This window comes from Apteryx mantelli, chromosome 15 (assembly GCF_036417845.1).
Source record: "Apteryx mantelli isolate bAptMan1 chromosome 15, bAptMan1.hap1, whole genome shotgun sequence".
In the NCBI taxonomy this organism is placed as follows: domain Eukaryota; kingdom Metazoa; phylum Chordata; class Aves; order Apterygiformes; family Apterygidae; genus Apteryx; species Apteryx mantelli.
Window position 1 is genome coordinate 15,746,978 of NC_089992.1, and position 21,098 is coordinate 15,768,075.

General features: G+C 37.2%; 1 protein-coding gene across 1 annotated transcript in view; it reads left to right on the forward strand.

Moving 5' to 3' along the window:
- Positions 1–21,098, forward strand: part of UNC13C (unc-13 homolog C) — a 215,474-nt gene that overhangs the window by 165,108 nt on the left and 29,268 nt on the right. Inside the window, exons 24-26 of the mRNA XM_067305207.1 lie at positions 12,222–12,310; positions 15,840–15,989; positions 19,324–19,447. Coding sequence (XP_067161308.1) covers positions 12,222–12,310; positions 15,840–15,989; positions 19,324–19,447 — 363 coding nt within the window. The remainder of the gene's footprint in view (positions 1–12,221; positions 12,311–15,839; positions 15,990–19,323; positions 19,448–21,098) is intronic.

The window sequence follows — 21,098 nt, forward strand, 5'->3', positions numbered from 1 at the left end:
TCTGTAATGTGTCATGTCTTTGTCTAATGCCTTTAACTTGCAATCCACTGAGCAGAAGAAAGAAGGAGAGAGATTCTCTTATGAGGTTTGTGATAGTAAGCATCTTTTATTATTCCTGACTATATTTTCTAAGGCTGAGAAAAGTCACATTTCGTACTAATTTCCATTGATGCATTTGTGTAATTCCCTATGGTCTAAAATCAAAAAGAGCTATGCTTGGGCATTCAGTTGACATTCTAAATTGAAATGTTTTAGAGGGGAGATAGTGTGAAGTCTTTCACAGTCTCTAAAGAGCTGTATAACATATTCTTTTAAGTGCACTTTTCAGTATCTGAGTATGCCTAATTGCATCCAAGCTCAGGCACTATTTCACCAAGAGTTGCTATTCAGTGGTCCAGTACATGCTTAATTTTGTGTCCTTTTATATGTAACAGGACTTTAAAAGTGCCTGAAGTTCTGTCAACAATAAAAGGACATAAATGCATTCTTCAGTACTTTGCTGATTCTGATCTTCATGTGGCTCACATGTTGAATGATTACACACATAAGTGAGAATTACAGTTCTGCACCTGGAAAGAATTCCTTTGGCTAATCAGAATAAGCACTAATCTACTCTTTTTCAAATGATTACGATTTCAGTGAATGATAAAGGGTTGATTTTGAAAGCCTAGGTTTTGTTTCTTTTTTTTTTTTTTTTAATTTATTTTGAATAGCATGAAAACCAAAGTAATGGTTGATTTCCTGGCTTCTAAGTGAACACTTCAAAAGGTACCATATGTATTTATTTAAACAAAATCATGTTTACTTGACTAACATGTGAGAGAACATTTCAAAGAGCTGCATATCTCAGTCTTATTCTGGAATTCACCTTCTGTCGATGTGCACATGCATTTGTGGATAATAATCATAAATATTCTGACTGTTTTTAGCACTTATGTTTCATTTATATTTTTAACTACCTGTTTTGCAAGCTAATGAAAAGTTAGTATCTTTTGTAGGATGTAGAATCCTGTCTTCTTGTAAAAATTAAGGTCATGAATATACTATTCTTATTATCAGTAACTGGCCTTTAAAAAGAAGTTGCATATAAATTTTCTTTTGGTGCTGCAGTTTGACAGTTTCCCAGAACTTAGATCTAATGTGACATGCCATAGAGAGAACCGGACATGCTGTTGTTTCAGATGTCCACAGCCACAGTGAGACTTTGCAAAGGGAAGATGCTCCTCTGTGGACTGCTCCCTCACCAGTCACAGAATAGCAGCTTCCAAATGAACCTACAGATTAGGTCCATGATGAGGAGGTTTTGCTGAGCTGGTAATAACTCTTTGGAGCAGCCATGGCAAAAAAAACTTCATGCTCCAGAGAAAATGAAACAAACTTCTGCAGTCTTCTTGTCATTAAAAGTTTCATATCAAACTTAAATATATGTGTGTGTGTATGTGTGTGTGTGTGTATATATATATATACACATACATATATATATATATAAAAAAAATCCAGATGTGTCTGTTTTTTGTGGTTCCCATTAAACCCTTTTTGCTGTCTGAATATTACAAAGAAACCTGTCTTCTTACATTCTGTGCGAAGTACTTTTATGTTAAGGGCTTCGATCCAATCCTACAAAATGTCATGAATCCTAAAAACAACTAAGTGTCCATAAATCTTGCTGAAGACAGGGGCTGCAGGAAGCTGAGCAGTACCTTGCATACCTCTGCAGTGTATTGCTTTAATTGAGGCAGTACATTATATTATGTCTATATCTATCACATTATTTTCTAATCATAGAATGTTTTCTTGAATCTTTTAAATGTTCAGTTTTCCTTGAGAAAATATTACTTATCCTTTTATCTCCATAGCTTAAAAAATATGTGTATAGTCAAAAAAACTAGTATTTTTCATAGCAGTTTTCTTTCAAAAATCTCTCATCTATTCTCACCCTTTATGCATTCCCTTTTGAGGTTAGTGAGGACTGAGAATGAATTATTAAGGGTGTTACAGTATCAAAGCAACATGTTTCCTACAAACTTTGGTGCAACTTGCAACCTCCAGAGAGAATTCTGAGATACCTTTCTAAAATCCTTTGTTAAGTAGGTTAAGCCAGTCTCTGATTCATGGGCTAGGAAAAAGAGCTAAAGAGTGCAGATCACCTTTTACCACTTTGCTGCAAAATTCATTTGACTTCTGAAGCAGTTCGATTTTTTGAAGTAATTTGATCAGATGTGGTCTTGAACTAGATGGATCTCAGGTCTGACCTAGTACAACATTTCCTGTGCGGACACTTGTCTTCTGAAAATAGCACATTTCATGCAGCACTGCATGATTTTCAAAGCTCAGTGGTTTTTTTTCTACAAAATAAGCCAGGTCTGTGTTCAGAACTCAGCCATAGATCCACTGTCTTCAATGTTCATTACAGTGAGGATCTTGATGTTTTGTGTTACTGTAATTCTAAAAATATATTAATAGTCCTTTAAAGTACAGTAAATTGTGTACAGTTTTACATTCCTAAGTGCCTGAAAGAACATACCTTAAAATAAATGACTTGGCTCTTTAATTTAACATCTTTCAATGTTAAAATAAATATTGAAAAATATTTATAAATATAAATAAATAAATATTCCTTATTGTATCTTACTCAGGAAAACTCTCATTGAAATATATTGAACTGATGGTCCCAGAGAACTAATTGTTTGATAGTCTGTCCTGTTTGTATGTGTTGTCTTTTACTGTCTCCACTGTTCCCTGTGGCACATTTATTGGTGTCTCATATCTGCATTGCCTCTTTTTGCAATTTCCCCTGCTTATGTTCACCATAAAAATAAACAGTAGAGGTTTGTCAGTAGTAAGCCTGTGCAATATAGGTATGACAGAGAATAATAGTGAGTATTTGACCTTGGAGGTTAGGATGTGGAGTTGCTGAGCAGTGAAACAGTTTTCAGCTATAATTGACAAAGACATTTTCAGTCCGTTCCCCATGGCTTCGGCAGTACCAGTTGAGAAATAATATAGATGCCATTCAAAGCTACTGCCATATGTTAATGTAAAGATAGTATTCATTTGTTTGATACTGTACTGCTTATGATCAGGATGAGTGGGACTTATAACCCTAAATCTGCAGAGAAAATTGCTTACATGGATGCTACCAAGACTGTGGGATCTATTTACATGATCGGGGTCTGCAAACATGCAAAAACTTTGTTTCATCTTCTGCGCCAAATTTAACGTTATGCAGAGATTGAAAGACACAGATGATAAATTATATTCTTCTAGGTTGACTGTTTACTCTGTTATATGTCTGAATGAAGGTGACCAGTTTGCCTGTTATTGGTCATAGGCACATGGACTAGCTATAAAGGGTGAATAAACCCATTTAGTGTATTGGTGGCCTCCACACCAATCTGCTTTTTCCAATATTTCAGCAAAAAGATACAGTAGTATTTCTGTTATTAGTAGGTACAGCACTGTGGAGCTCCACTAAAAGGAAAAAAAAGCTCACAAGGGTTGGAAAGTCTCAGCAGAACAAAGTGAACTTTAAATTATGAAGATTTTTCTATCTCAGCAACAGCAGTACAAAGTGATACATTCAACAGTGCTATAGTTGACCTACTAGGTGCACAAGCTGGAACGCGTAATGTTGATTAAGGCCTTTTGCAAAATTCAGTGATGAATTTTTACTGCTTTAGGATCTTAAATATTATTCTCCAGCTTAATGGGAGAAAACTAAAAATTTAATAAAGCAGAGCACTTTAACAAATTAAAATTTCTATTTGGGGAGTTTATAGAAGAACTATACATTTAAATAAACCACTGCACTGTAAATTGGTCTAAGGCTGACATTCAAAAGGCATACGTTTGGGTACATTTTAATTTTGTGGTGTATGAGAACACCTACTGTAAAAAGCCCACACACCACTCAATGAAGCTTGTTTCTAGGGCTGGAACAATTTCTGGCCCATTTGCAAGGCTGAATTTCATCCTGTAGAAGATTTCAGCTGCACAATTTCACTGTGATTTTCATTATTAATACAATATTTGGATCCTTCTTAAAGAAGGTAGGATGCACTGGAATAAATTCGGAGCTAGATACTTAAAAATAATATGTTTTTAGATACCATTATTTGCACAGCCTATAATCAATTTGCTGAATTTTTGTCCCGTATTTGGGAGTACAAACAGTTCTGAAGACTTTAAGGTAACTCTTGCCTGTGAGGCTAATTCTACTAGAATACAATTACTATCTGTTTTAAATACAGATCTTTCATTTAGTGAAAGTGGAAAGGCTCTAGAACTTTTTTTTTTTTATATAAGTATCTATTTCATAGACTGTATGTTTTGTCTAGTCTGTGACAAATTCCTTATTTAAATGCATTAATGCAGTAAACTTTGAGAAATCCAAGAGCTTTTGCTCAGATATCATGCAGAGGTAGGAGCATACCCAATCAGATAGGGAGAGCTTCTGCATTAGGAACACGTCCTTCAGATTCTTGCTAATAACTGGTACTCACTTTGCTTATTCTGCTGTTAAAGTAATAAGGAGCTTAAGATCACATAGGAAGAATTTATCAAATATAAATAGCTGTGTCAGTGGAGGACAGCATCTAAGCATTTAGCAATAAGCAACTCATATTCGCAGCAGAAAATTAATCTCTGAATGTTTTCAATATGTATACATATGTGGGTGTATATGTATGTAATTTTCTTTTTATATTATTTAACAAACATAGAATAACTTATGAGTTATACTTCACCAAAGACTAGGTTAAAATATGAGATGTATTACAAATTGAGACACTTATTTCAGTTACATTTGGTTTTGAACGCTTTAGCTTGGGGAATCAGTATGAGCGGCTGGAATTCTCCAAGCATATTCTGCAGCCAGGTACCAATTTCAAGTCAGAGAATTCCAGCCCTACAGCAGTTTTACTAAGTTAGTAGTTTCATACAAAGGAATTTTTTATCATACTCGATGAGAATTTTACATGTGTACTATACCTAAGGGTCTCCAGAGGTCCCTTCCAACTCAAATCATTCTGTGATTGTTTGCTAAACTTAAATAGGTATGAAAAAAGAAAAGGTTTTACTAAGGCAATTTTCAAATCCAACTTCTTTGCTGAATTCCTGCTGTGAATATCAGGGTATGGCAAAATAAAGGCCACAAATACATTTACATTTAACATGGATATTTTCCCCTTTTAAAATCAAACAGTCTTTTAGGGAAGAGTATATTTATCAGACTATATAATTCATTTACCTTAGAACTTCTTTGCATTGAAGTAAATATCTCCTATAATACTATCAAAGGCTGCAAAGGCACTTATTTACAAAGTACATCAGTTTCTTTTGAAGGACCCAGTCAGATTTGGGAATGGAGATTGTATATCAATGCTTCTTAAAAGTCCATTCAGTTTATGTAGAAGAAGGAAAAGGTAAAACGGGCTATTATTAAGTAACTGAGGTCACGAACTGACCATGTCGGTTCAGGAGCAACAACTGAAGTTGGGTCTCATTTTTGCATATGTATTTGCATTGTTGCAACTGTATCAGGAAAAAAACAGATTAAAAAAAATTAAGTTATGTCTACAAAGGGCCAAGACATAAGCATACTTCTGCACCAGCAGTGTTGATTTGGCTGTAATGTGGACAAATGCTTGCTAACTTTTGTCATGGTGGCACTTAAGTTACATTGTCATGACAGCAGCAGTACAGCCCCCCTCTTTGCTCCACCTTCTGGCCCTGACGCTGTCTGCTGCCTGGTGCTTCAGGCCCTCTCCCTGCAGACTCCTTTTGCTGGGGAGGTCCCAGGTGTTGTGCCTGCGGATCTGAGCTACCTAAGCAGGCTTGTCAAATAATGTAAGATTTAAACAATAACTTCTGTCAGGAGAGCGGTAGGATAACTTCCTCGTGTGTGTGATCTAGTTTATTACCCGTTCACCATATCGAACTTTGTGAAGTAGGCACATGCGAAGAAATATTATTGCTTTGGGTTGAAAGCTTGTAATTTAGATTCTGTTAAATATGTAACCCTAAATCATGAAAAGTAGCTAAACATTATATTTGGCACAAATGTATTTTTGAAAGGTAATAAATGTAAAAGGTCAAACTGCTTTATGTCTGTTTACTCAGATCAGCAGGTAGGTTGTAGGAAGTCTGCTTCAAATCATTCCCACTTGTACAGTGCAACTTAACGGAGACCTTCTCTTAAGGCATGAGCTGGCCACACTTCTTCTCTCCATGAGTTCAGAGCTAGCAAACTGGAGACTTCATAAGCCTTCATAAGAATGAAAATTAAGAAATAGAGAGGGAAAGAGATCAACAAATTCTCCTCCTTTTTTTTGTTTTTTGTTTTTTTTTGGAAGGTCCAGTAAGCACAAAACTTATATTTTTAAAACGAACATGGTGCTATCAATAAAATCAAAGAGCTAATAAAAATCACTAAAACTTTAACTGCTTCTTGAACAAATTCAAGGAAGAGCAGACTTGATGTGCATCACTTAAGAAAGACAGGAAATCTTGTTTAAAAAAATTCCAAAATAAACTAATTTTCTCATCTTTATAAATTGTAATAACAAATAAGAAAATTCACAAGTCCAGTTTTCACAGAAATATGTTAGTGTTACCTTCAGTCTCCCCATAAAGCTCCAAAATAGACCTGGGGGTGGAATTCCATTCTGAAACCTGATCAGCGCAGACAGGGACTTTGCCCTCAGTCGGGAATGAGTAAGGAGTTTAGGATTTTGCTCTTAGTGGTGAAGTGAAGCATAAAACTCTTGGCCTCTGTGACCAACATTCGTAGTTTTGTTTGTTTCTTGTCAAGATAATTTTTTAAAGGAAAATGCATACATGTTCAGTTTTTTTTCACCCATTTCAAAGTGCAACTAAAATGTTTGTCCTTGAATTGGAATACTTAATGCCCTAGATGTTCCAGGAGCACAAACTCAGTGGTAGGGTACTCTGAGAACTGGTACTTAGGAGAAACAAAGCCAGCAATAAAACTTGTCAACAGTTTCCTTGCAGGGAGAAAATAGTTTAATTTTTTGTTTGTGGAGGGCACAAAAAGTCAGATGATTTTCAGCAGAATAAATGAGACCTATCTCATTTAAAGCAAAACTAATTCTAAGTGAAATTAAATGCTGTTAATTTCCTCCGTGCCACATTGTGAGCAGTCTGTCTTCCAAACAATGCAATCAAAATACCATAATCAAACAGCAGTCCCTGTGTTCAGAGTAGGCCTATTGCATATGACAGGGTAGGGAGCTCTATAAATAGAGGAAAAAACTAGGCTCTCAGCACTCCTGCCATTAAAATAAAACAGTCTGAACAATATGAGTTTCTTTATTAACTCTCTTACTCTCTGTTGTAGCCAAGCAGGAAGGGTACTTAAAAAATAACATAAAAATCAGTCTGCTTTAAAGAAATAAGAGTAGTGAAGTGGGATCCAACCGATAGTCTTTTTTTAATTAAGTCAAAAGTCATGGTGAGCAGATTATCATAATACAGAATTTTGGTTAACTCCTGTTTGTTTAGCCCCAAAGGAGTGCATATATTCACATTAAATCCTTTTTTCATGCCTGACAAGTTGGGATCTGATAAAAGAAGAGGGAGGGGGAAAGCTAATACTTGTTTTGTTTTTCACCAGATGGTAGAATATGGCAGAAATGAGTTATAGCAATTAGTAAAAAAAAAAAAAAAAAAAAAAAAAGTAGAAAACAAAAGCAGGTTATTTATGTGCAACTGTATTACATAAACTGTAAGTAAAACAGGAAGAGCTAAGCACCTAAAATGGGATTCACAATATCTAGATATTTGGGGGAGAGGCAGATGTCTATCAGAGACAAAAAGAACTGTTTAAGTGATGGATCTGATAAATACCTGTGTTTTTCCTAGATATGCATACTATATGTAAAACTATTTTCTGAACACAGGTGACCAGGAAGTCCCATTAGGAAAACATAAGCAATTAGATCTTGAAATTACAGATAAATGCAGAGGAATGGAATTCCAATTAGAGAGGTTCCATTCAATTCATGCAGAAGTAATTTGCATCTCTGCAGTTTCCTATGGAAACCCTAGTAAATCTGCAGTTAACAAGATTAGGTCTATACTAGCACACATTAAATTACAGTATGGAGTAATTCAGTCTAACCCATTACGTAGAAAGCAGCCAGATTCGCCAGATCTTGCACTCATTTCCAAGGTTTGTATGTATAAAAGCTTTCATAGTTTTAGACAGGCAGCATTTGGAAAGAATGTTATATAAATATTTCTTGATTTTTTTTCAGCTGTTCTGCAAATGTATTCTCTGCTTTTATTTAGCATTCAGAAAGAATCAAACTGATAATGACATATTTAATAATCTGTAATTAACAGAATGTTATGATGTGTGCCAACAAATTTCTGAATGTGTTCTGTTGTTGGTAAAAATTAACTGTATTATTTAAGAAGATGCTCTGAGAAGCAGAAACATTTATGAACCTAAGAAAGACACGCAGTTAAGAACTGGTAGAAAAGTGTGACTTAATCTGTTAACAGCCATTTCCACTACTGAAGTAAATTTGCTATTTTAAAAAATTCCAGAAGATTTTGACAACTGAGCAACCAACTGATATATTTTAAGACTAGCTCACACATGCCATGAACTATAAATGGAACCCAAGTAGCTAAGGGATGAATGGTCTTTCCCCCCTCTTTCATTCTTAAAGTAGATACGACCATTAATGCCAGTTATCATCTCATTTTTCTCCCAGATTTAATTTTCAGTCAGGGTGTTTTTTCTTTTTTTTCCTTGAAATTTTTTTGTTTTTGTCTTTTTTTTACATCTTCATCAACTTGTGTGGAGCAGATGAGATTTGAAGAAAAAAAGAAAATTCCCCAATACTGTAGATACTTCATTTTCATATCTGCATATCCATATATGACATTTTTTCAGATGCTGATCAGCATTGCCTTATTGCCTCACTTCAGTGCTCAGATTTCCTTACATCCTTTCCATGTGGTTGATTGCAAAGTAGGGTAACATTAGGGTTTCGTTAGCCCTTAAATTCATCATTTAACAGTATCCGGGTGGCTGAGATTTCTGCAGCTGAACATGTTCATACATTTTTTTTTAACTGTTACTTATAAAAACTAGTATGAAGAATTGCAGATGCCTTTTACCTGAGTTCTTCTATACTTCCCTTCCCATAATAACTCTGCACTATCAGATCGTGGTTATCTGGCAACAGATTGGCGTGTGTAACAGAGATGGCTGTTTTCAGCATTACTCCCTTGTTAGAAGGCAGTATTAGCCGAGGCAGTAATGCTCAGGACTTCTTCTCTTGAACGCTGGAAAGCCTTGCATAAATGAATTAATCTCTTCATGCCTGAGTTTCCTTACTGGGAAACTTGCCTCCTTTACACAGTCATTTTGATGGCCACGTATTATTGTCTCAGGTGAGTGTTGCAGCCAGCGTAAGTCTTGCAGCTTGTCAGCTCCATTAAACCAAACCATTTGCGTGAGGACTCTCTGATTTGTCCTGGGAACTTACTGGCACATAGAGGGCACATGATAAAATAAATGAAAAGTGCACATTTTGGTCCTGGCCAAGCACTCAGATTATTATATACTCCTGTAATTGAACAGAAAAATAACAATGGCACTTAGAAACATTGCTAGCATATAATTCTTAGTCCTCACAAGATCACCAGGTGTTGAGCCCCTGGATGGTCAGCCCGCATACCTCTTTGATTGCACTCCTCCCTGTGACACTGTGTTAATGAGCACAAGCATGTATCTCCCCAAGGCTGGATGCTCTGTCACATGCCTCCAGCTGTGCACACACAAACCGGTTCATGCAATTTGTGAGCACAGAACCCTCTACAACTTCCAGTACTTGCATGCACCTTTCAATAATGTATGTTTTGTTCACAGTCAGGTATTAGTATTTGATCCTTCTAATTTTGGCCAAGCTATAGCCAATTCCAAGTGAATTTAGCAGATGTGTTGTATTTTTTGGTCATCATAACAACCTCTGATAGAAAGTAACTACATTGGTCTTTGTAGTCCCAGTAACAACATGCTTCTCTAGCTTGTGCATGGTCTAGCAAGGAATTTTGAGTCTTCTGCCTGCCCAGTATTTTGTGTTTTCTCTTAAGTGTACCATGTTCAGTGTGAATGCTCATGTGTTCAGTATTTATTAAATGTTAATGTTCTAGTGGAGGACTTAAATTTGTGTTCTGTATGCCTCCCACCAAAGGAGGTACAATTCCCTAAAGAAGTGCATTTCCTAGAAGAATTTTTGCCTTTGTTGGTCAACTGTAGTTTTGTTTACTAAGAATGATATTTCTGCTTTTTGTATGAAGCAGAATGATCACTTTAAGCATTTGAATTTAGAGTCAGAGTTTATCTGCCAGCGAAACTATTATAACATGATGGGAGAACCTCTCTCAATGCAAAGTAGTTAAAAACTAGACAGTAAGTAGTCACAGTATTAAAATATGAGCTTCTCAGATTTGAGAAGTACTACACATCACCACCGTGTGGGCCCTATCATTCTTCATCAATGTCTATTTGTATTTTACAAAGGCAAGGAGCAACTGTAAAGTTTGGAGGTGAGTGCAGTCAAACTTATTCAAGTGCCAGAGGTGATTATTTTTAAGGTTTTGGCTTAGCCTGAAGTCAGACTGCTTTATTATATTCAGTACCCTGGCTATATAAATCATGTTGCTAATATTCATGTATTTTATAACCAAGAGTACCAGAATAATATTACTGAGTCTCTAATAAAGGATGTGTGGCAATTCCCTCTTCTGTGTGAGATTTGGGTCAAAAACTGATAAAAACCTCAGATTTTCTATGCTTTTAAACCATACATAGCCTCTAAGGAGAAAGAGAATGGTCTGAGACTAGAACACAGTAGATCTTGGGGGGGGTTTCAGGGTTGGTTTGTTTTTTCTTAACTTTGCCTTAGCATTCCTTCATGAGCTCGTATAAGTCAGTCGTCCAGTGCGCTGTGCCACAGCTTCCCCCCCTTCTCCAAAGTATGGTTAGAAGAGCTGACCTACTTCGCCATAGTACTCTGAAGCATCATATGAAAAATAAGCACTAATAACCTCACTCAGGCAGTTGAAAGATATGAAAATATAAATAGAGAAAGACCTGATTATCTACTCCAAATGCAAATTTTCCTTTGAAAGTGTCAGAAAATTTGTATATGACATGGGCCTAGAATTTGAGGATTATTATTGAAAACCAGTCACTAATATTGCAATGTTGGTAGCTGAAAGACCTGGTACATCATTTATTCATATTCAGCAGTTGATCTTGATGATCATCAATTGTATCCCACAGTGGACCATAACTATTTTTCCTAAATGCTGAAGCTCAAGGAGACAGAAGTCTTTTTTTTTTTTTTTGAAAAAGAATGCATTGCAAATAAACAAGGTACCAATCAATATCAACAAAAAACCTTTTTGATTAAATATCTGTGCATGGATCCCTATCCCTCTGCTTGATCAGACATAAATGTAAAACTATTTCTCTCCCCTGCATTCCCTTTTTTCCTATGTTTAGAGAACCTGTATCAGAGATACAAGATGTTGTTCTGCCTGTTCCTCAGAACATATTGCACTATGCTTGAATTATGTATGTCTTAATGGCTTTTAGAAATAAAAAGACTGAAATTCAACAGATTCCCTTCCCTCATACCATATCAGTAGAAGCAGCATGGATAGTCTTCAAACCATCTTTCTCAGTGCTGGCTGTTCTACTTTTACATTGCATTAATGGAAATATGGAAACATCTAAGTAAAACACAAAGAAATTACTGACAATGGTGAAATGTACAAAAAAACCTGAAAGATGAAAACATATGCATTAGTATTAATGCAAGCACAAACTTCTCAGGCATTGTTCTCTTGGTATGCCTTTTGTATACCATTGCCTGATAATGATAATTCTAATATTGTGATGGCTAACACAGTTTGTACCATCCCATGGAAAGCCATTGCTTAAAGTTTTGATTTTTAACAATGTAATTCTTCACTATTACAGTCAAATACTTTTCTTTGCTATGGTAATTGAATTTTTAGGCTTGCTAAGAAATACTGTGTTGTAACAGGTGTTTCCACATTTGGTTTTTCTTAGTGCAGTGTAACATTGCATATCATTCCTAATTTGTTAATTGTACCTGAAAACCAAAAACATAATAGAAAAGTAAAAAATAACATTATTTACAATCTCTTTGCAGTTGGATCCTGAAGCTAGTGTTGTCCTAAAAGAACTTCAGGTGAAACTAAGTAATGTACTGGATGAACTCAGCATGACATACGCTACAAGGTGACAAACCTATTTTACTGCAAACCTTAGAGAACTATTCCTGTTCACATCTCATTGGTTAAGTCTGCGTGACTGTTTGGATGTCTCTTCAGAGAAACAGCTTGGTCGCTCCTGCCCTGATGAAGTGGTGTGCATCCGTGTGTGTGTTTAGACTCTGGAACATGCAGCAGTAACCTCGCTGCAAAGAAAACTGAAGCTGATCTGTGGGCATGAATGTGCTATAGCAGTGTAGCTGCCAACTTTTGTTCTGCGTCCTGAAAGACAAAAATTGCCTTGTTTGTTCTTGCCTGATGCTTTGTTTAACTTCTCTCTCTGATTATGTATATGTTATTTCCTGAGACCGATAGCATTTCCAAGTGATCTGCTTCAACCAGGGATGTCTGCCTATGTTTAGCCTGCTTCAGATGATCACTGTGAATGGCCTTCTTGGGTCATTCGCTTCACCTGTGGCTCTGCAGGAGTCGTCTGCTGAGCCTTACTCTTGAAACTGTTCATTAATCAGACAGCACACTGAAGTCTTGAATGACTGTGGTGCTGTGCCAGCAGTGTGTCCGGACTATAAGAAGCTGCAAGTTATTTTTGCTTCTAAGTAGAAGGGAATGTAAGAATTCCCTTCTATTGCTGTAGTGGTGTTCATTAAGCGAAGTCTGTAGTTGCTTATTCAATCCATTGACGAACAGTCTGGGTGGACTGTCTTCACTTGCTCTGTGTGTGCTTAGTTTGTCAATTTGCCTTGCTTTCTTTTTGCTCCCAGGCTCTGGTTCTCTGATCATTGACAGTGCGTGAATGTTATTTCATTCCAGCTCTTCTTTCTGAATGAGCCGACTAGATTTCTGCAAGACAAAACCCAGAAGAGTAGAGGTTAATCTAGGATATGCTCCAGATAGCTAGAATAGACACAAGTTACACCCAGAATTCAACATGCTTGACACCATGTCATAAAAACACCAGCCATCTTGTTATTTCTGAGTGCTCTGAAATAAAAATATAAAATATTAATAATTACTATGTTTCAGGGTCACAGGGGAAGATGTAGGGCCCAGAGGAGACCTGTGTCAAGTGGTTCATATAGAGGCTTAAGTATTACAGAGGAATATAGATACCTGGAATAAGAGTATTCAGAGTTTATATAAGTAATTAATATATATATGTGTGTGTATTATATGTGTGTATATATTATAGTATGTGTGTACACACACATTCTCTCTCTCACATACACATATATATATAAGCAAATAAATACTAGGATGCACAAAATTCCCTCATACAGTCCACAGTAAAACAGATAGATGCAGTTTATATATGTGTCAGGGCCCCAACTGCACCACAAGCTCCGTATAAGCAGAGGCCTTGTTCTTCAGTCCTTGCCTGAGCTACATCATAGGTGTATCTGCCTCCAGCTGTGTCCCCTGGATGCACCTTGGACTCGCACTGTAGCCTTGTCTCTAGTCCTGTCTCTGGCGCTGCCTCCTGCTACGTCCTGCTTCTGGATGGGTCATGGACCTGATTCATCACCTCCTCTTGTCTGGGACTGTCAGTGGACCCTCTTATGAGCTCCCTGCTCTGCTCACCGTGTTCAGACCCTGTGGGACTGGACCCTGGTTGTGAGGGTACTGCCTGTGCTGTGATCACCCTCAGTGCCCCACTTGTCCTCCCTTGTGGAGCAGCCTGGCTCCTGCTGCTCCCTGACAGTATGTGGTTTTAAGTGGGGCTACGGTGAAAATTTAGTAATCTACTGCAGGTTTATTACAACATTTTGAAATGCTGGCAGACTTAAGAAAAGGGCTCACAAAAATACAGACCATCACTTCATATTCCCTTTTACACTAGAGACTGAGCCCTAGGATAGTGTTAAGTTTACAATTAGTTTCAAAGTCAGGATTTAGGAATTTAAAGCTTTAGAACCTTAATTTATTATTGAAGGTGCAGGGATTTCAGAGCTAAGGAGAAAGCTAGTCTTGGTATGCTGTCCTACCATATATTCTTTTTTTCTTACTTGGATTGGTCCCACAACTGTAATTAAGATTGAGGTGAGCATTTCAAGAGGGTTTTGAAAAAATATACTTTTAGGAGCCCAGTTTATTGCTATATCCTTCAGGTCTTAGCAGATTGGTAACTTTTAGTATGTGGTAATGGTTTGTCTTCAGTGTACCTGACAGGACTGGTCATGCTGTAATTCACATTGGCTAGGATTAGGGTATCTACATTTTCTGCAGATGAGTTTGGTTCTGGAGATTGTAAGGTCAACACTGTTTGAAAGGTGGTTAATGATGAGCCAATGCATTATTTTTGCTTTTATTGAAGGGATTGGTCTCAAGGATTTGCATGAGGTTAGATTTAGGTTTAACTATTAAGGCTTAAGAGCCTTATGCTCATTTTATCCAAGGCTCTGGATCCAGTGTGTAGACAGCTACATGTCCACTGAAAAGTTTCTGATTGTCCAGTGTGTTCACATGGAGCTTTTGTGTTCAGTTTTTATAATGAGCCACAATAGCTGGAATTCCTTATTGCCTAATTACAATTAGTTTGTTCATCTTTTAGTGAATTCTCTTTCACTTTCGTCAAGTTAATCTTTGCCATTTATCTGTGCACATTAATAGGCCTGGTTATCAAATTTCTGGTCTCTGTTTTCTACTTCTGTACATAAACCAGTTCTGTAGCCTTATTCTGCCTCTGAACTGTGGTCTCTGAATATCTGCTGTTCTGTGTTGTTTAAATGTATTGATTGAAGACTGTATTGCATCAGAGGTAACGCAAGATTGTCAGACACGTTGCTGTACTAGATCAGCTGGGAAACTGAACAGCCTTCAGAAAAATAAGGCATAAGCTGAACAGATTCAATTTGAGAAGCAAGAACTTGTTCACATTCACCTTGAAGTGGAGAAGATTCCTTCCAAGAGGAAGAGACTGTAACAACAATAGAATGCAGCCTTTGGTGAAAGAATATTTTAAACAGTCCAAGTATTTTAGTTCTGTCAACTAGTTGCAAAGAAGCAAGCAAAGATTCTGACGGCACAGGCTGTGTGGAACACAGGAAAAAATCAAATTGAGACAAACAGGGCAAAATCAGTGGAAGTTTTCATCTGTCCTCAAGAAAAATATCAAAGCTAAGCATTAAGTGAACTGAGAAAATGGATAGTCACTGTTCCTATTGTCCTTTCACATCAAAAATAAAATCTTGAGTAGCTCTGGCTAGCATGTAGTCAATCATACCCCAGATTGCAAATTTTACTTCACCTATTGGTTTCAGAAAATAATTACTGGCACCAACACAGTGGCATGAAAAACATAATAGAACTGAAACAAGAAGAGATAGAGCAAATCAATACAGTAAATGAATTAATTATATGAGTTCAAATCCTTCGGAGGGGTTATTTTTAGTTTAAAGCACGTGCACTATCTTGTATTGGCGAGCTTCCCATCATCACAGACATGATTTAGATCTTGTTGAAGAAACTGATTCAAAATGATAAATGGTCATTTTCTATCGCCAAATTCTTCCATTCTCTTCTTTTTTTTCAAACTATAGTTTCCAATTTATTATTGAAGATTGTGTGAGACAAATGAGCTCTGAGCTGAATCAAATGAGAGGCAATGGGAATGCAGCAGCCAATAAGAACAGTGCAGCCATCGATGCCGAGATTGTGCTGAGGCCTCTCATGGACTTCCTGGATAAAACGTAAGTGTGGCAGGCTGATGCGTGTGCTGGATTAGGAATTGGCATAATTGGTCTTACCCTGAAGCATGGTTAACACCTAGAAATAGTTTGTAGTATTTTTAATATTTGTGGCATTGTGATATATGCCGAATACTCTTCTTGAGACATTTATTTACGCTAAGCAACTTTTATGTAAGCAATATATTCACCTTTTTTTTTTTTTTAACATGCTTTGAGGCATTTTAAAGGAGCTAGTGTATGTTCTCTTCTCCAGGAGCTGTGGTCCAAAGAAAGTTGTGCTGAACAAAAGAGAGCAATTCACTGTACTGAAATTGTTTGGCATTTGTTCTAGGTGTCCCCTTCCTCTTTATATGCACTTCTGTCTCCCCAAAAGCCTGGGCACCATTTAAAGATTATCTCATTGATTTACAGAGCAGCTTGATTTTTTTCTTCAGTCAAGTGAAGAGCCAAATTTTAAAATAGGCAGTCCTGCAAACTCACTTTGGGCTTTGAAAGTGAGCGTGTCTTGTCTCCTTGTCATCCAGCAGTGCCAGGATCAGCTGTTCTGAAAGTCATGGGCCTGTGCTGTGTCAAAGCACCTCACTGTCCTTGTTCATGTCATTACTGGCACTTGCGAAACACCAGCCACCTTCTACTGGAAATAGCTATGAGAGCAAGCAGTGTGATACTGATCCTGTGCTTCAGGTCTCCAGTCACACCTGAGTTTACCCTTTAACTCTGTGGATCAGGCAGAGTTCTCCAAGCCAGCCGTTTTCAAAGCAAGGGCGGCAGAGACGCGCTGCAGGTATGTGCTTGCAGCAGAGTGGCATGACCAGGAGGAAGCGGCAGGCAGGACCGGGGTTAAGGATGGAGTTGCGTGGCGAGGATACCACGGGGCTGCACGCAGCAGGCTCAGGGAAGCCTGTTGTGTTTGCTGGAGAGCCCGTGTCCGAGGGATGCCCATCGAGGCTGTCTCATAAGCCCCTGTTGAGAGAGGTTAAGAGGCAGCAGAGGAGGTTCAGAATTCCTGGCATCCTGTGGCATGTTTCCTCCTGTGCTCTGCCCTCTTCCCTGTGCCTCGAAAAACGTTTTCAGCGCGGCCCAGCCCAGCTCCCGCAGGTTCTTTGCCCAGGTAAGCGGAGCAGACCCTGGGGAGTGCCAGGGAGTGTTTCTGCGTCTTCTGCATTGTAAAGTTACACAGCTCCTGTTACTCTATACTTCACTGTTAGAATATCTAACGTTACAGGTCATGGCAGCGTGAGCGTCATTAAAATGTAGCATTTACCAATAGGTTGGGTCAGATATCTCATGAGAACTGTTCTTGCCATGAAAATAGTGGGAACATCACAAGATAGCTTCTCTGAGTGTCAGGTCAAAAGCTAACTGCGGACACCAAGAAAGCTGCTTCGGAGTCGTGGAACTCAATGAACTGCTGTGCATCTGTGATGGTCAGTAAGGCCCTGTTTTGAAGGCAGTAACTGGGGTGCGAATTATTTCTCTAGGTTTCCAGTGTTAGGACTAGATGACCCTAGTCAAAGGCTGATTTAAAGAATCGATTTATAATTAACTTTTCTTTTTCCAAGGCATTACTTCACACTGTAACTGGTTCTAAAAGTGGGACTGGTGGGCTTGCTGTATTAGAAACACAACTAGAATCACAGTTCCCAACTGTGTATATGTATAGTCAAAGTCTAAAAGGGGGCCATAGGAGAGCAGAAAAGGTGGGGAAGGGAAATGAAAAGGATTTTAGTTTGTCTTTTGGGGTTTGATTTTTAATAGGTTTTGGTTTTTTATAGGCTTTGGAAATTACATGGATTTCAATAGCAGTTGGCAATGGGGCAAGTGCTTATTTAATTTACTCAAGATGGGAGTTAGTATTTTTGCAATACTGGCAACTGCTGTGCCCAGATTCCTAAACCTGGCAAAGTTTTTTTTAGCTGCTGTATCTCTATGTTAGCCTTTTTATTTTTAGCAATCTACCTAGTCCTATGTGTTAAGCTGCTAAAGGGTTATGTGCTGCTTTCAAGCAACGTAATTTTATATTTTAACTATGTTTGAGTTAAGACATTTACTCTTAGAACAAGTCTTTAGGAAAAGAAAAGCCAAAAATATCTATACACTTACATATAGCTATCCTAAGTTTATAATTTAAAAACCTGTGAGAGCTGACTTTCTGCCTGTCAGATCTGGTCCCAACTTGCCATTTCAAAGCCACCTTCATAGCTTCTTTGAGATTTAAATGAATAATGATATAATGGAAACAAAAAAAGATGTTTTTAAAATACTGGCCAAAAAGAAATTGTTCCACTCCACTGGAATGTTAAACAAAATTTTAGCATGTCCTAAACCCTATGCACAATAAAATAAAATAAAGACATGATACTAAAAAAAAAACCTTTGCTAGGCATTATCAACTTTCTTTCAAAAAAGGTAGAGGATTATAATCATATAATATTAATTTTTTTAATTATTTCATAATTATGCTTTTATTTATGTGAATTCTAAGAGATGGTAGTAACAGATGCCAGAAAAGTTAATTGGCATATTTATCTGTATTGATATGATATGTATATTTTCTTTACAAAAATCTTTTTTTACATGAGCAGCTCAGACATAATTCTGGAAAAAATCCCCATATATGCATTTGCGTAATAACATTTTGAAATTATGTTTTCCCATGCCTGAAAACTAGCACTTTATTCATGATGCTCCTTATTCATGAAAATACATACATGATGGTTTATGAAAATACTCTTACTTAGATTAAAAAAAAAATCTGTGGATACAGATCCTCCAAATATTTAATTTGACCGTGTAATAGGTAGTATGGTTGTACAGAAAGTACCTATATATATAAAAATATATATAAATAAATGCTTCAGGATGGTAGCTCTGAATTTGCATTAGCTATCAACAGCTAGTTGTATATCACAGTAGACATATATGACAACAAGGGAGACCTTTGGCCTTTTTTTTTGTTTTTATGGCATAAACAAATCTTATATTGAAACTTTAATTTAGGAGTTTGGGGGGTGTTAAATTGTGTCACCCATCAAACCATATAACTCATTGTAATTTTGCATTTTCAATAAATCTATATCACTAATATACTAAGCAGTAACATAGATACTAGAGATTTACATGATTTTCTAATCTGCAAGTCCTTTTTTACCAAAAATCTTTACTAATAATATTGCAAAATATCATTAAATATTATAACTAAGCTATTAAAATACTGTTATTGATAGAGAAAGACTAAGCCACAATGGCCGTAAATCTGAGGATATAGTGATTCAGCATCTTGGAAGTCTTAATGCTAGTTTTGAAACCTGGTCTATATTTTGTTTTATTACAGTTTAAGCCTCTCTGCAAAAATCTGTGAGAAGACAGTTCTGAAACGGGTTTTGAAAGAGTTATGGAAGTTAGTCTTGAACAAAATAGAAAAACAAATTGTGCTTCCACCACTGACAGACCAAACTGTAAGTATCCCAGCTGTAGTTCAAACATATTATGAAACTTTGTAATAACCACCTTGCTTAATCAGGTGTCCAGCAGTTGTTCTGCTACTGTCCTTTTCCGTACCTTGGCTAGAAGGAAGAATTTGGTGACTGCATGCAGTGTGTTGCTGTCTTCTCTTTCCAAGTAGAGTAGCTGGGTTGCTCTTCAGTAGCTAGTGAGGAAGACACTGCTCTTTGATATGGTGCCTGCTCCAGGTCAGGGCAATTCTGATGGATGGTTTTTATGAACGCAGGATAAAAGAAGCAGAATCACTGACTTTGTAGTGTGCTTTTGTATAAGGTTTTTAAGTTACGTTTCTCTTGGCTTCATCAGTCAAAGTAAAACCAAGAGAGTGTTCCTGGCCCTTCACAGCTGCACCAGGAATTCAGTCACTTTGATCTTTGCATCTCCCGAAAAGCCAGGAACGCTCATTGGCAGAGGTGGGTCATGACCACCTTCTCCATTTGCACACAGCAGAAGCCAAGCCCTGTGCGGGGGTTTATTTCTTCAGCTGACAGAGCTCACAGTTTGACATCCACTTCCTCCATCAGGAAGCAGAAGCCAAAATTTAGGTCTAAGGTTTTGGGAGGGTTTTAATACATATAGATGTGACTGAAGGTCCTGTTTCGGTGGGACTGCATTTACAACATGACAGGAAGAGGGAAAGGGACTACATGTTAGCAAGGAAAATAGTGCTGCTGCACACAAGAGAAATGTGGATGGTGGCCTACCATGAACCCCAAGTGGTGACAGCTGAGAGGACTGGTAAAACCTGGTTTTCTCTGAGGGTGGAAGAAAAAACACCTGGCCTGGAGTGCCCTTTTTTTTCCCCTCTGTTTTTACTTTTCTATTTTTTTGTGGGACTGGAATGGCATGAATGCTGATTCTTCTCATTTCCAATCCTGTCCAGAATAAAACCACTATCTTTATTACAAGCTAATCATTACATTGCTGCTGTGTGCCTTTGGGCAGCTTTTCTGTACAAGTACTGTGTTATCAGTTAAGCTGCTAAAAATATACTGGTCAGTATCTGTAAGCAAAGATATATTATAATGTTACATTATAATATATTAAAGAAATATGAAAAAAATTGGTGGAAAGGCAAGGGGAAATGTAATTGCACATGTATAAATGGTATTAAGGTAGTAATGAAATAATATGGGTTTAAAAATTCTAGTGTAGAACTCATCCCGACACCATTCCGAGGACTCCATTCACTGAATTTGCTCATATGTACTATATTGCTGCTGTTTTTCATGCATTCTGAGAAAGAGGCTCTCTTTCAAGGTGTGACTATGTCAAATTTATATTTCTGAGACTTAATTTGATTTTCTGACATTTTGGTGCAAGAGCATGGCAAATTTTATCTGCAGATATATAGGTGGTGCTTAAATTGGGTAACTGCACTTCCCATTAAGAGTTATGAGGATTTATTAGCTTTATAAATATACTTTAACAGGTTCACTTCTTATACTCTGAATCATAGAACAGTGTGGTTCTGACTTGGATTTTTCTGTTGTGTTTTTTTGTTTGTTTGTTTGTTTGTTTGCCAAGAATACAAAATTACCCATCAAAGACATAGAAAGCCCACTTGGTTAATAGCACAGTGTTTCAATTAGTATTATAAAACAA